Here is a 14,316-nt window from a genome sequence, read left to right on the forward strand (position 1 = left end):
TACTCCAGTACAACATGGTTTGATTGCTGTAGCTTTGTAATAAGTTTTGAAATCCAAAGTGTGCGTATCCAAAGGCCTCCAAATTTGTTTTTCTTTGTCAAGATTATTTCAGCATTTTGGGAGCCTTTGAAATTCCATATGAATTTATGAATGGATTTTCTATTTCTGCTCCAAAAAAATGTCATTAGGATTTTCACAGTGATTCTACCCCATCTATATATATCTTTGGGCAATACTGACATCCTAACAATATTAAATCTTCCAATTTAGGAACACAGGATATCTTTCCATGGTTTATCATTTTATGTCTTCCTTGAGAAGGTCTTTCCAATGTTAAAGTTATAAGCAAAATTTTCTATATTTTCTTTTTTTTTTTTTTAAGATTTTATGTATTTGTCAGAGAGAGAGAGAGAGCACAAGCCAGGAGAGCGTCAGGCAGAGGGAGAAGCAGTATCCCCACTGAGCAAGGAGCACAATGCAGGACTCAATCCCAGGACCCTGGAATCATGACCTGAGCGGAAGGCAGACACTTAACCAGCTGAGCCACCCAGGCATCCCTATAGTTTCTTCTAATAAGTGTATAGTTTTGCTTTTTACATTTGCCTTCTTAAACTAGCTGGGATCTTTTTTTTCTCATGTGAGAATGTTTTCCCATTGTGTTAGTACTACTTGAATTTTCTGCCCTTTCCTGCTAATTTGAATGCCACTTTTATCATAAATTAAAGCCCCATACACACATAGGTTTGTTTTCAGACTTGCTGTTCTATTTCACTGATCCGTATGTCTACTCCTATATTACCGCTGTCATGTGTTAATTACTCAAATTTTGTATTATGTTTTGCTATCTGGAAGGACAACTCCTTTCCCCTCATAGTTCTTTTATTTTTATTTTTTAAATATTTTCCTGTACTTTTTCTCTTCTAGGTGACCATTAGAATGAGCTTACTAAGTTCCAACAGACATACTATTGGAATTTTGATTGGGATTACACTGACTTGATAAAATAATGTTAGGAAAATTGACGTTTTTACATTTTGAAGAAAAATTATTTCTAGTTTCTGTATTCCTATTGTCACCATGGGCCCTAGGAAACTTCCTATTTACTTGGATTATATCCAGATTGCCACTGTAAAGCAGTTCTGTCCTATAGAACTTTCTGTGATGATGAAAATGTTTTATATCTGTGATGTCTAATATGTGGGTACTGAACACTTGAAATGTGGGTAATACAACTGAGGAACTGAATTTTAAATTTTATTTAATTTTGATTAATTTAAATTTAAATGGTCACATGCGGCTAATGGCTACTGTGATAGTGCAGCTGTAGGATACATGAATAACTGTGTAATTCAGCACTTTCATAGATAGTAGAGGTAGGTAGCAAAAGAATTATTGATACCGACTGGGTGAAGGACAGTGAGTAAGGCATTGCAGTGCAGAGTCTAAAAACCATAATATTAATACAAATGAATTCCTAAAGAACTTAAACTCAGACCCATGTAAAGGACAAATTGTTTACAAACATTTATGCTGTCAGAAAAGCACAGTTACAAAAAACATGGTGGGATTTGCTCAAGAAAGAAAGGCCGTATCAGATTAAAGGAGTAGGAAAGTCTGAATGGATGAAATACTTTCAGAGAGTGGGGTGCCTGGGTGGCTCAGTTGATTAAGCGTCTGCCTTCGGCTCAGGTCATGAACCCAGGGTCCTGGGATTGAGTCCTGCCTGGGGCTCCTTGCCCTGGGGAGAGTCTGCTTCTCCCTTGGCCTGCCACTCCCCCTGCTTGTGCGTGCACACGCTCTCTCTCTCTGACAACAATTTTTTAAAAAGGAAATACTTTTAGAGATTAACCTTGAAGGAATTATTCAAAACTTAAAAGAGAGTAAGTCATAGAAAATTTCTGTTTTCTGAAGTGCAAGAAATAGTGAAGAGGGAAAAGAATGAGGTGTGTTTGGAGAATGTAACTATTAGTTTCATAGGGCTGCTGTAACAAATTACCACAAATTTCGTGGCCTAAAACATTAGAAATCAATTCTTTCACTAGAAGCCAGAAGTCCAAAATCAATGTCATTGGGCTGACATCAAGGTGTAGGCAAATCCAGATTCCTTCTGAAGGCTCCAGGGGAAATTCTGTTCTTTGCCTCTTCTAGCTTCTGATGGCTGCTGGCATTCCTTGGCTTATGGCCATATCACTTCAGTCTCTGCTTAAGTGGTCACGTTGTCGTCTTTGTCTATGTTCAAGTTTCCGTCTGCTTCTGTCTTATAAGGATACATGTGATTATATGTAGGGTCTACCTGGGTAATCCAGGATAACCTCTCCATCTCAGAATCATTAATCATACCTGCAATTTGCCCCCCCCCTTTTTGCCATATAAGGTAATATTCATGGGTTCAAGGAATTAGGACCTGGACATCTTTTGTCAGCTCATTTTTCAGCCTGCTACAACAATCCAGTTTGGCTGGAATAGAGGATACCTGTGGCAGCAGGAATAGTAACAGCTGTCAGTCACTGAATGACTTGTATATGTGTGATGCTGTACCAGGTGCTGTATCTGTGCTATTCCATTTACTCATTACAAGAATTCTGTGTAGGCATTAGATGAGAAAAGAATCTAAGGTGACTATGTTTTCCACTTTTGATGACTGGGAAATGGTGATTAATAGAAATTGAAAAGTCATGAAGAAAAATTGGTTACAAAGGAAAAAAATGAACTCAGCTTTGGCTGTCTTTAGTTTGAGGTCCTATTAGGTTATGTCCAAAAAGGGTCAACCCCAGAAGAAGCCTAAGAACCCTAGATAGAGATCTGCAATTTCTGACTTTCATTTTCCCCTTTGGGATGAAGAAATAAATTATAAGGAACACTCAATTCAAAATCAGGAGACCTGGGTTCAAGACTTCCACTTACTAACTGTGCGAACTGAACAAGTCATTTCACTTCTCTGAACTTCAATTTCCACATTTGTAAAAGAGGAATAAAAACCCCTCCCTGCACTCACACAGTTATTTGTAAGGAACAAACAAGATCATATTTATGATGCTCTTAGTGCAGTATATGGTCTATTGTAAGCATTTAAATGTTTGTAAAAAAGCAAAATCATTAATATGTCAAATATTTTAATTTTGAGATGATATATCTTAAAGCTATCCAGATTCTAAGCAATAGTTAACATTAGCTTTAAATGTCTATTTATTGGCTGCCTTTCTCATTGTTCAAACTTTAACCACTTTAGTGTCTTAAGCACCACCCAAGACCGATTCCCTCCCTAAGTGGATGACCTAAATTCTACTTCGTAGAAATAGTTATGGCCATCAAATATGAATCATTCAACTTCCTGTTCCCAAATTTAAAAATGTACATATATCTATATCCACTTTTACTTCCTTCCAGACCTTGAGTAACATCCCATCTTTTGTCCAAAGTGAATATATCTTTCTGTATGTACTTTTGATGCAGTTTCCTCCATCCTGAGCCCCAGCTCGCATAGTCAATGCCCTGGTGGACATCTTCATTTGGATATCTCACTTCCAATCCAGAATCTTGAAAACAGAGTCAATTATTTCTCCATCCATCCTCCCCACGATGCTCCCACCACTCACCCCCTCAGCTTCCTCTGTTTCTTATCTTGGTCAACGCCAATACCAGAAACTTGGGTAATTTTTGTCCTTTTTTATCCTTTATTTGCCGTCCCTGTCTTCATTCCAATGAATGATTAAGTCATGTTAGTGTTTGGGTTCAGGCATTCGTTTCCTCTCTCCTCAGCCCTCTGCCTTATTAGTCCTCTCCTCTCTAACTTCACTGTTGCTCTTTTTCTTACTCAGATCAATTCTCTTCTGAAATAGCCTCGTTGCTCGTTGTCTCATTCCTGAACAGTCTACCCTTTACACTGCAGCCATAGGGATCTATCTAAAACAAATCTGCTTTTGGAACCTTTCGGTGCCATTCCATTACAGTACAAAGTCCAAACTTCATGTACTCCATCATTTGTCACTCATTCTCCCATCCAAGTACTAACCAGGCCCAACTCTGCTTAGCTTCTGAGATCAGACAAGATCAGAAGAGATCAGGCGTGTTCAGGTTGGTATGGCCGTAGAAAGTCTAAACTTCAGAGAAGGACACTGTCTGATCCAGCCCCCTACCTATCCCCTTTCTATTAGTCCCACTGAACTATTCCCAATTCTCCGGAGGTATTCTGCTTTATAACCCTGTGCCTGTGCTTTTGTGTAGAATGTTCTCCCTGCAAGTTCAATTTCTAATGCCATTTGCCGGTGAATGTCTGATCATCTTGCACTACTTAGTGTAAGCTTCACATCCCCTTTGAAGCCTTGCCAGGATTCCCCCAGGAAGAGCTAATAAGATCTTTTTGGAACCTCTGCTGTATCCTATACATGACTATCATTTCATCTGTAACCAGTTTGTTTCCCCTTACCAGACCCACACACATGGGAGTGTGCCTTGAGCAGCTTTGTATTGTCAGTGCTTAGCACAATATCTGGCACAGAGAAGGTGCCCCAAAATGTTTGTTGAATAACTGAATTAATTCTAGAGCTCTTAAACCTATGTGATGCTTTAGAACATATGGAGAAAGGGAGAATTGATATAATAACTTTTGGAGATTAATGGAAATATATGCTTATGACTCTAAGGAGAATACATATTTACCTCCTAAATAGAAATAGCCATGGTCCAGAACCCTGGTGACAAATTTCAGGAAATCAAGAAAGCAAATGAATGGGCAAACCCTTCCTAAATCCCAATGAAATATGAGACACTTCCCAACATATAAGAGAGCTCACAGCTCTCCTGGAGTTGGAGGGAAGTGTTCTCTTTAAGCATTCACTTTCTTACTGCTCATTCATCTCAATGTTAACTTGAGCTACATTTATGCTAATAGCATTTATTTTGTGATCACTGTTGATTTACCTTTCATTGTGCAAAAAAAAAAGGATAAATGTTAAGGGAGAGGAATCAAAACTAACATCAGTGCTATAACTTTCTTATAGGGGTACACACCCTCTCTGAACCATAGAATTTCTTGATCTGGGGACTTCCAAATCCAAAGATTCCATGCTTAACACTTGATTGTAAATCTATACTGGTAAGGACTGGTCTTCTAAAGGGAAAACATTTTGTCAGATCTGACCTGACAAATAATTTTGAAGTAAGCAAAATTCACTGCACTCTCATTTCACTCCAAGCACATAAAGTACTCACAGTATTTCCTGCTTGCCTGGGGCTGCTTCCTCCCCCATTGGCTACCCACACAGATCTACCTCCCAATGCAAAGTAAGTACTGTACCGTTTCTATATCGAAACTTATCTGTCTGCTTTCCAAAGCCTGCAAGGTTCTGGTTTCAGCAGGCTGCCACTTGGAGACCATTTGATGAGTTAATTTACACTAATATCATATTGAGTAATAATTCCAGGGGAATTTGTATTTCTTTTTTTTTAAGATTTTATTTATTTGTTTGACAGAGACCGCGAGAGACGGAACACAAGCAAGGGGAGTGTGAGAGGGAGAAGCAGGCTTCCCGCGGAGCAGGGAGCCCAATGTGGGGCTCTATCCCAGAACCCTGGGATCACGACCTGAGCCGAAGGCAGACACATAACAGTTGAGCCAGCCAGGTGCCCTGGGGAATTTGTATTTCTTTTTTTTTTTTTTAAGATTTTATTTATTTATTCGACAGAGAGAGAGACAGCCAGCGAGAGAGGGAACACAAGCAGGGGGAGTGGGAGAGGAAGAAGCAGGCTCATAGCGGAGGAGCCTGATGTGGGGCTTGATCCCATAACGCCAGGATCACACCCTGAGCCGAAGGCAGACGCTCAACCGCTGTGCCACCCAGGCGCCCCGGGAATTTGTATTTCTAACCAGGAGTGTATTGGAGGGAGTGCACCTGGATGGCTTAGTTGGTTAAGTGTCTGCCTTCGGCACAGGTTCTGATCTTGGGGTCCTGGGATCGAGCCCCACTTTGCACTCCCTGCTCAGTGGGGAGCTTGCTTGTCCCTCTCCCTCTGATTCTCCTCCCTGCTTGTGCTCTGTCTCTGTCACTCAAATAAATAAATGAAATCTTAAAAAAAATTTTTTTTTAAGGAGTGTTATTGGATAAATAACACTTAACCCTAAGAGCCAATCTAATAAAGGGACATTTCTCACTGTCCCATATATTATCCATGTCTTTTCATGATTCAGTGTCTTTAAACATGCTGAACCTTCAGCCTAGAATGACCTTTCTTACCCTACCCCCTCACCATCTCCAGTCTGGTGAACTACTACTCATTGTTTAAGACCCAGCTCAGTGTCCCTCTTTTGCTAAGAAGGCTTTTCTAAATTTCCCAGGTGGAGTTGGTTACTCCCTGTTGACTTTTTTTAAGAGGCGGAGAGGAGTAGAGGAAGAAGGAGACAGAGTATCTTAAGCAGGGTCCACGCCCAGCACCGAGTCTGACATGGAGCTTGATCTCAAAACCCTGAGATCATGACCTGAGCCGAAATCTAGAGTCTTATGCTTAACCAACTGAGCCACCCAGGTGCCCCACTCCATCTTGACTTTTATAAAATTTTGTATACTTGCTCTTAAATTTTTTTACTTTTTTTTTTTTTAAGATTTTATTTATTTATTTGACAGAGATAGAGGCAGCCAGCGAGAGAGGGAACACAAGCAGGGGGAGTGGGAGAGGAAGAAGCAAGCTCATAGATAAAGAGCCTGATGTGGGGCTCGATCCCATAACACCGGGATCACGCCCTGAGCTGAAGGCAAACGCTTAACCGCTGTGCCACCCAGGCGCCCCAAATTTTTTTACTTTTTATGTACTCTTCAACTGACTTCAAGGTGACTTCTGCCCCCACAAATTCAATGCACTTTGTAACCTCCATGTGGCTAAATCAAGTGGACATATTTCTGTCCTCATCTTTCTTGACTTCTCAACAACTGGCACTACTGACCACCACCATTATCTTTTATTTTCTCCACTCCTTCTTAGAACTCTCTTCTTTTGGCTTTCTTTACATGACAGACAGCTAGTCTTCTTTTATCTCTCTTTCTCAATCTCCTTTGTTGATTTATGTTTCACATAATCTCGAAATCTGTTAGAGTTCCTTAAGGCTATGTCCTGGCCCCTTTCCCTTCTCATGCTCTGATCTCTCAATAAGCAAACTCTTCCACACCCCTGGTATTAATTAGCCTCTATATGCTGATGACTCTCAAATTTACATCCTCATCACAGACCTCTCTCCTGGGTTCCAGACTTCCATATACAGCTGCCTATTCAGTGTGTCCACTTGGGGTTTCACATGTGCTCCAAACCCAGCAAGTTCAAAACTCCCATTTTTCTCTACCTGAGAGAACAATACCTTCATCCATGAAGTTAGCTAACCCAGAAGCTGGGAGTCACTATGTAGTAAATGCCACAAAAGGGGTAAGAACAGAACATAGCCCTAGAGGTGTCACAGAAGGCCAGTAGGCAGAAGAAACTCCAGGGCTGACCCTGGGCCTGGTGAGGAAGGGAAAAGCAGAGCATGGGAGTGGGCATTAAAGGCAAAGTCCAGAGGGAAGTGTGCAGGGCCCATTTGGAGAACTGCTAGTGGCTCAGTGAGTCTGGGGTAAGAGGAAGAGGCAGAGGTGGGTGAGGGCCATACAGAGTCTGGACCTTATCTCGAGGACAATGGAAGTCATTAGTGGATGGGTGACAAATCAGAAGAATGACATTGTCAGATTTAATATAAGACTACTTAGGTTCCAGAGTGGAGAATGGATCGGAGAAGCAGTAGTAGTAGGAGTTCAAGACTTAGTACTTGGGGGGCGCCTGGGTGGCTCGGTCGTTAAGCGTCTGCCTTCGGCTCAGGTCATGATCCCAGGGTCCTGGGATCCAGCCCCTCATCAGGCTCCCTGCTCAGCGGGAAGCCTGCTTCTCCCTCTCCCACTCCCCCGGCTTGTGTTCCCTCTCTTGCTGTGTCTTTCTCTGTCAAATAAATAAATAAAATTAAAAAAAAAAAAAAGACTTCGTAGTTGGGATAAATGATATTGGCCTGGTCTAAAGTAAAAGCAGTGGCACTAGAGAAAAATGGATGGATTTGAGAGCTATTAAGGAAGTAAGATCAATAGGAATTAGTGATTAGATAGATGTTAGGGTGAGAACGATGGAGTAAGCATGGATGAGTCTCAGGCTTTTAAAGTGGACACCCCCAGAGGACTCACAGAGAGTGAGAACAAAGGCTGGGAGTGGCTTAGAGAGGCAGATGATGAATTCCAATTTGGACACATTGCATTTGAGTTTTCTTTGGAACATCCATGTGGAGACTTTTAGTAGGCAGTTGATTACACACATGGATCTGGAGTTCAAAAGGAAGATCTAGGATGAATATATAGATGTGCAGGTCTTTGCCTATAAATGATAACTGATTCCCAGGAGCCATACACAGAATGTGGAGAAGGAGAAAAGATGGTCAAAGACAGAACTCTGGGAGAACATTCAAGTAAACATTTGTTTTTTACTAAATGAATAAAGGAATACATGATAAATGGAATAATTTAGAAGAAGGGACCCCTTCTTCTCGTGCTTTCAAATACTACTACCAAGTCAGCTAGGTAACCTGTCTGTGCTTAAAGAAAAACCTGCTCTTTGGCTTCTCAAAAGAATATGTTGCCACACAAAAAATGGAAAGTAGGGACATACCATATAGCAGAAAACATATCTTCAGAGCTCTTTTCAGATGTACATGTAGATATTCCTGAGGCTCTTTTGGTAAGTGGACCATAGTAGCCTCTTGTTAATCTATATATAAGGAACACTTTAAAAGCTATCTGTTTAAAATATAATATGACATGCATTAGAAATCATTTGATGATCACCCATTGTTGCTCAAATCACCCAGATAATCAGTCTAGACTGCCTGATCACTGGCCCTTTGCTTGCCTGTCAAATACGCAAACTCAGCCAGTTGGAATACACCCAAAAAATGTTTGTATGGATAAATTTGTTTGTATATATAGTTCATATAGATTATTCATCTGTGTTAGAAAGTGGCCCCTGGCCGATCACATACTTGCTTTTGAACCCTTGTTTCCCATAAACCATTGAGAGTTCCTCAAGGCCTCACTGGTTGCCTTGAGATTGTATACATTATTAAAGATGTTTTGATTAACTCACTGCAATAAATTTACAGTTCTGCAACTTGTAATAAAACTCCAGTTTACTTTTGAGTAAAGAAGAAAAAGAAAACAAAAGTATTAAACCATCAGACCAACTTGTCATTTGAGGATTTGTACATCCGTCTTCCTTTCTTCTCGGTATACCCAGACTTGATTGAAGTGAGGGAAATTTCATTTGAATGGAAAGCATGCCCAAGCAACATTTCTAGAAAAGCTGAATTTTACCAAGTGCTTTTTCTTACAGCCACTCTGTAACAAATTCATTTCCTAGATAAAGAAATAGGTTTTTGTGCTTTGGTTTTATGGTGCCATTTCTTTTCCTGTAGAGCAGGCCACTTCAAACTTTTACATATCTAAGCAAACCCGTTATTTGATGAGCACCTCTATTTATTTTCTCAGAGTTTTATTGTTCTATATAATCGATGTCTCAGTTTAAGCCACAGAGAATTTGTGGTTTCTGAGATCAGAATTCAAATGTTTTCTAAAACTAAAAGATAGTGATGAAATTAGCCATTTGTAGACCGAGTCTTTGGTTCGAAATGGTACTTCAGTGTTTCATTGACATTCCCACTATTTTGTAGTAGTAACATATCAATAGTAACAATAAGCTGTATCTGTAACAGAAAAAAGGATAATGTTGGTAACTCTACTAGATATTCTGATCAGTCTTGCTTAAAAATGTATGTTTTATTCCATTTTCCTACCAAAGAAAGAACAGAGGGCATTGAAAAACCTTTCCTCCCATCTAGTGGCTGGAAAATATAAAAACTCTATGTGTTTCTTGGAATTCTAGGCATTAGGGATTGTCTGACAGATTATAATGCATCCATTTATTTACTTAGTTAAGCAAAAATAAGCTTTAAAATCTTTACCAAAGCTGAACCCAAAGGGAAAATATATATCTATGATGATTCACTAATTAACTTCTCTTTAATCAATAACATATACTTCTATTCAAGCAGAAAGAAGGGCCATAGTCCTTCCTAATTCATTAATCTGAACATATGATAGAAAAGATAAGGCTGTATGTTTCTACTAACTGAAATTGGGACCTCAGTTCTATTTGCTTCGAAAGCAATCAGTGCCCTAGATCTCTCCTGACCCTTAATTGCTCCTTGTTGGCCCCACACCTTGACAACTCTTCCCTTAAGAGTTGGATGCGCTGAATTCACTGAAGAGAGCCAAGAAACTGTCCCTGAAACTGGCTGCCTCCAGGGGACCTCAGCTCCTGAAACTTGGAATACCAGACTCTGATACTGGCAGCAGGGCCAAACCAGCCCACAGGAAAGCAGGTTTGGATCCGTTATGCAGCTAGAGGGATTAATGCTTGGCCTACCTGTCTTGTATATGTCTTGTGCAGACGTCAAAACCTCTGCTGAATTGTGCCTCTCTGGTGATTCTCACAGATTCAAAGAATGAATTTTGCGTACAGTCGGCAAAGTTCTGAGAGCTCCAGGAAGAAGAGGAAGGTCAGCGAACCAGTGAAAGTCTTCATCCCTGACAGAAAATGAAAGTTAGATGCCTTCACTGCATTTACTCTAAAATAATTTTATTTTGCAACAAACATGCATGAAGTGTCTTAAGTAGGAAAGTAAGTTCCTATCACCAAAACCTTTTACTAAATTTATTGCTCAACTTTTTTAGTCAGTTTACCAAGTGCTAAATTACTGGGTAGGACATGGGCTCACTTTGCCACAAGGAAACAAGGTCACCAGGGCTGCCTTGGGATAGCTTTACTTCAAGGCTGAGTTAGAGATGAGACACCATTTATATTTGTAAAAGAACCACAGCAGCTATTTTGAAAAGAAATAAGCTGTTGTTCTTAAAGGAAGGAGGGTGTTCTTTGCATAACTAAACTCCCCAGGTATTTAGTCTACTGTGAAATGTTGTAACTTGTTGTAACTTGTGTCCTGGAATCCCTCTGTAGCTTTATTAGAATTCCCACAGAATTGCATAGGATGTATGTGGTGGTGCTTATGCAGGTGTGATTTTTATGTTAACTCCAATCACAAGATTGATCAGCTAAGTGTTGGACCAAAGTGTACTCTCCCTGTAAAGTTCCTCAAATCTGGCCCTGTGCCCTGCTCTGTTGGCCTCCTGAGACAGGCGATAGGCTGCAGGGCAGGAGCCTGGCTCCCTTCTTAAGGCTCATGTTGAATGTTTCCCAACAAACACTTCAGTTTATCAGTCTGTAACCTGCAAATAATGTTATTAGTTCCCTCCTTATTCTGGGAGAATTTTGATAAACGTAACGATTAGTGTTGGACACATAATAAATGACTTAAAAGTGTTTTTATTATTTAATAAGTGGAATTTAATAATTTAATTTAAGTGGATAGGGCCAATAGGTTAAATGTTGAATGTATGTGCTTTCCAGTTAAATAAAACCAAAATACAAGGTATTTTTTTTTTATTCATCTTTTTTTCCCCCTCGCTTAGTTTGGTGTTTCTTCAAATGAAGTAAGGACATCTGCACCTGGAGTGCTCATTAAAATATGGATTACTGTGCCTGTTTCATTTCTCCAAAATCAAAATTTCAGGGGGTGGGGCCCTGTGGAGAACTCGCAGGATTCTAATGCACACAGAAGAACCCTGGACCTCTGACCCAGACTAAGAGGAGAATCTCTGGGACCAGACAAGTATTTTAGCCAACAGAAGGCTGTGGGTTATCATAACAGAGAGGAAAATCTGAGAAAGCCTGCCTGTCCAGCACTATCCTTTGCCAGACTGATCCAGGGCCTGCCAAGGAGGAGCCTTTTCCCCTCTCCCAGCATGATAAATATACTCACATAGGCTTACTCTGCCACTGCAAGGAGGAGGGAAAGGTATTGGGTTTATTATATCCTTGATAGAATTGTAGCCTGAGTCACCACAATTCTTTTAAGAGAATCATATGAAGAGATTAGCTGTCTAGTAGAGGGATTAAGTTTATTTTGTGTCTCTCCAGAGAGTAGATCTAAGACCAAATTGGTGAAAGCTACAGGAGGTCAATCTGGCTCAGTATAAGGGGGAACTTTTTAACTCCACATGCTGCCAAAATTTTGAAATGGGCTGCTTATGAGGCAGTGAGCATACCTCCACTATAAATGTTTGAATGCAAAGGAGCTTTACAAAGACTCTAGGAGTCCTTCTCAAAACAGATTAGTTATATGGAATAATTAGTCAATCTGGATTTCAAGAGAAATCATTTTGTTTAAAAGGAGAATTTGACTCTCAATCTATATTTATAATTTTCATAACTTAGCCTAAGAGATTTCAAGTCAAAGTCTAGAATCTGAACTTGTCTAGAAAATTTCTATAATGATTTTATGGTATCTATTATAAATACCCATCCTGCCCCAAAGGAACAGTCTTTTATCGATGCCAGTAGGTAGAATGTGTATATCCAGTGTGTGTGTGTGTGTGTGTGTGTGTGTGTGTGTGTGTCTCAGCCATGCCGTTGGCTGGGCGCAGGCACACAGAGAAGGAGATCTATTATAAGAGGATCTGAGGGGCACCTGGCTGGCTCACTCGGAAGAATATGTAACTCTTGATCTCGGGGTAGTGAATTCAAGCCCCATGTTGGGTATACAGATTATTTAAAAATAAAATCTTAAAAAAAAAAAGAGGATCTGAGAACCGTGAAAATGTGAACTAGCTGATTTGGGCACAGCAGAGTTCATGTATGCAACTAGCTATCAAGATGGGAGGGTATTCAATTCTATTTATTGAATGATTTATTGGGAGAAAAAATCTTTTCTCTAGTCTATTCATTTTCTGGCCTTAGATAATAATGGAATGCGTAAACAAGTTCATCAAGGAGCTGGAACTTCAGTGAAAAGAATGAAAACTTAGACCCCGAGCCGGGGAGTCTGAACTGTATCACGCTAGCCATTCCCTCACACTGACCGTGCTTGGTTCATCAGTGCGCTTACAAAGACTAGATGATGACAGCTTGGAAACTGGGACATTGTTAAATTAAAAGTGATGCAGGGGAAATTTGATTTCGGCTGTTTGGGGATTTTCTGTCTTTACAGAAAATTGGTTTAGCTGGAAAGAGATGGGGTTAGGCTCATGATTGCTGCTAGCCTTTGAAGCCAGGCACCAAAACCGCACCTTCATTTCCCCTCTTGTAGGTCCCTCTGGTGTCTGGTTCTTTCATTCTCCAACTCACTTCTGCCAGGAAGAGGCTGGAAATGTTCATCAGTGTCAAAGTTGCATTCACACAAGTTCAAAGTTGTGTATGTGTTTTAAAAATAACACTATTAAAGCCAGTTTCAGTGTATCTTAGACTTGTCAATTGTGGTTGCAAATCCAATAATAATACTGGATCTTTCGAGATTTCCACAGATTCTTTTTTTTTAAGATATTTATTTATTTATTTATTTATTTATTTATTTATTTATTTGACAGAAAGTCAGCCAGAGAGAGAGGGAACACAAGCAGGGGGAGTGGGAGAGGAAGAAGCAGGCTCCCAGTGGAGGAACCTGATGTGGGCTCGATCCCATAACGCCAGGATCACGCCCTGAGCTGAAGGCAGACGCTTAACGACTGAGCCACCGAGACACCCCTCCACAGATTCTTATAGTACAAATAATTTTCAGTTATAATCATCACCATTCAGAAGGAAGATCCAGATGATAAATTGAGGCTTAACATACTGCTTGTAAGAGTTAAGGCAAGGTCCTCTGCACTGTATGAATCTAGATTCTACGCAAGTGAGAAAATGACTTTGTTTATCTCAAATGCATCTTCTTTTTTTTTAAAGATTTATTTATTTTAGAGAGAGAGAGCACAAGCGGGAAAGGGAGAGGGAGAGAGAAACCCAAGCAAACTCCACGCTGAGTGCGGAGCCTGACACGGGGTGAGATCTCACAAACCCCGAGATCACAACCCGAGCCAAAACCAAGAGTTGGACGCTTAACTGGCTGTGCCACCTAGGCACCCCCCAAATGTATACTCTTCAGAAATTATTAGTTTATATTTTTTTAAAAAGGCAATATTTTAACTATGATCGTATGTTGTGTAATAAGGCCATAGCTGAGACTTGCTATGCAGTTTTCAGTTCCTGTAAGGGATGAGGACACCCTTGATGGCCTTAATTAATGGACTCTTGGGTTATGTGATGGTAAAGCCAAGATCCTATCCTGAAATGGAGAGGCTTGAGATACTAATCTAGTCATGTAACTTCTCC

The 14,316-nt window shown here is 40.2% G+C and overlaps 1 protein-coding gene across 1 annotated transcript in view; it reads left to right on the forward strand.

Moving 5' to 3' along the window:
* HORMAD2 (HORMA domain containing 2) overlaps window positions 1-10,655 on the forward strand; it is a 65,618-nt gene extending 54,963 nt beyond the window's left edge. Inside the window, exon 10 of the mRNA XM_044379007.3 lies at window positions 10,550-10,655. Coding sequence (XP_044234942.2) covers window positions 10,550-10,654 — 105 coding nt within the window. The 3' untranslated portion in view covers window position 10,655. The remainder of the gene's footprint in view (window positions 1-10,549) is intronic.
* The last annotated feature ends 3,661 nt before the right edge of the window (window positions 10,656-14,316 follow it).

Source organism: Ursus arctos, unplaced genomic scaffold, assembly GCF_023065955.2.
Source record: "Ursus arctos isolate Adak ecotype North America unplaced genomic scaffold, UrsArc2.0 scaffold_34, whole genome shotgun sequence".
NCBI lineage: Eukaryota > Metazoa > Chordata > Mammalia > Carnivora > Ursidae > Ursus > Ursus arctos.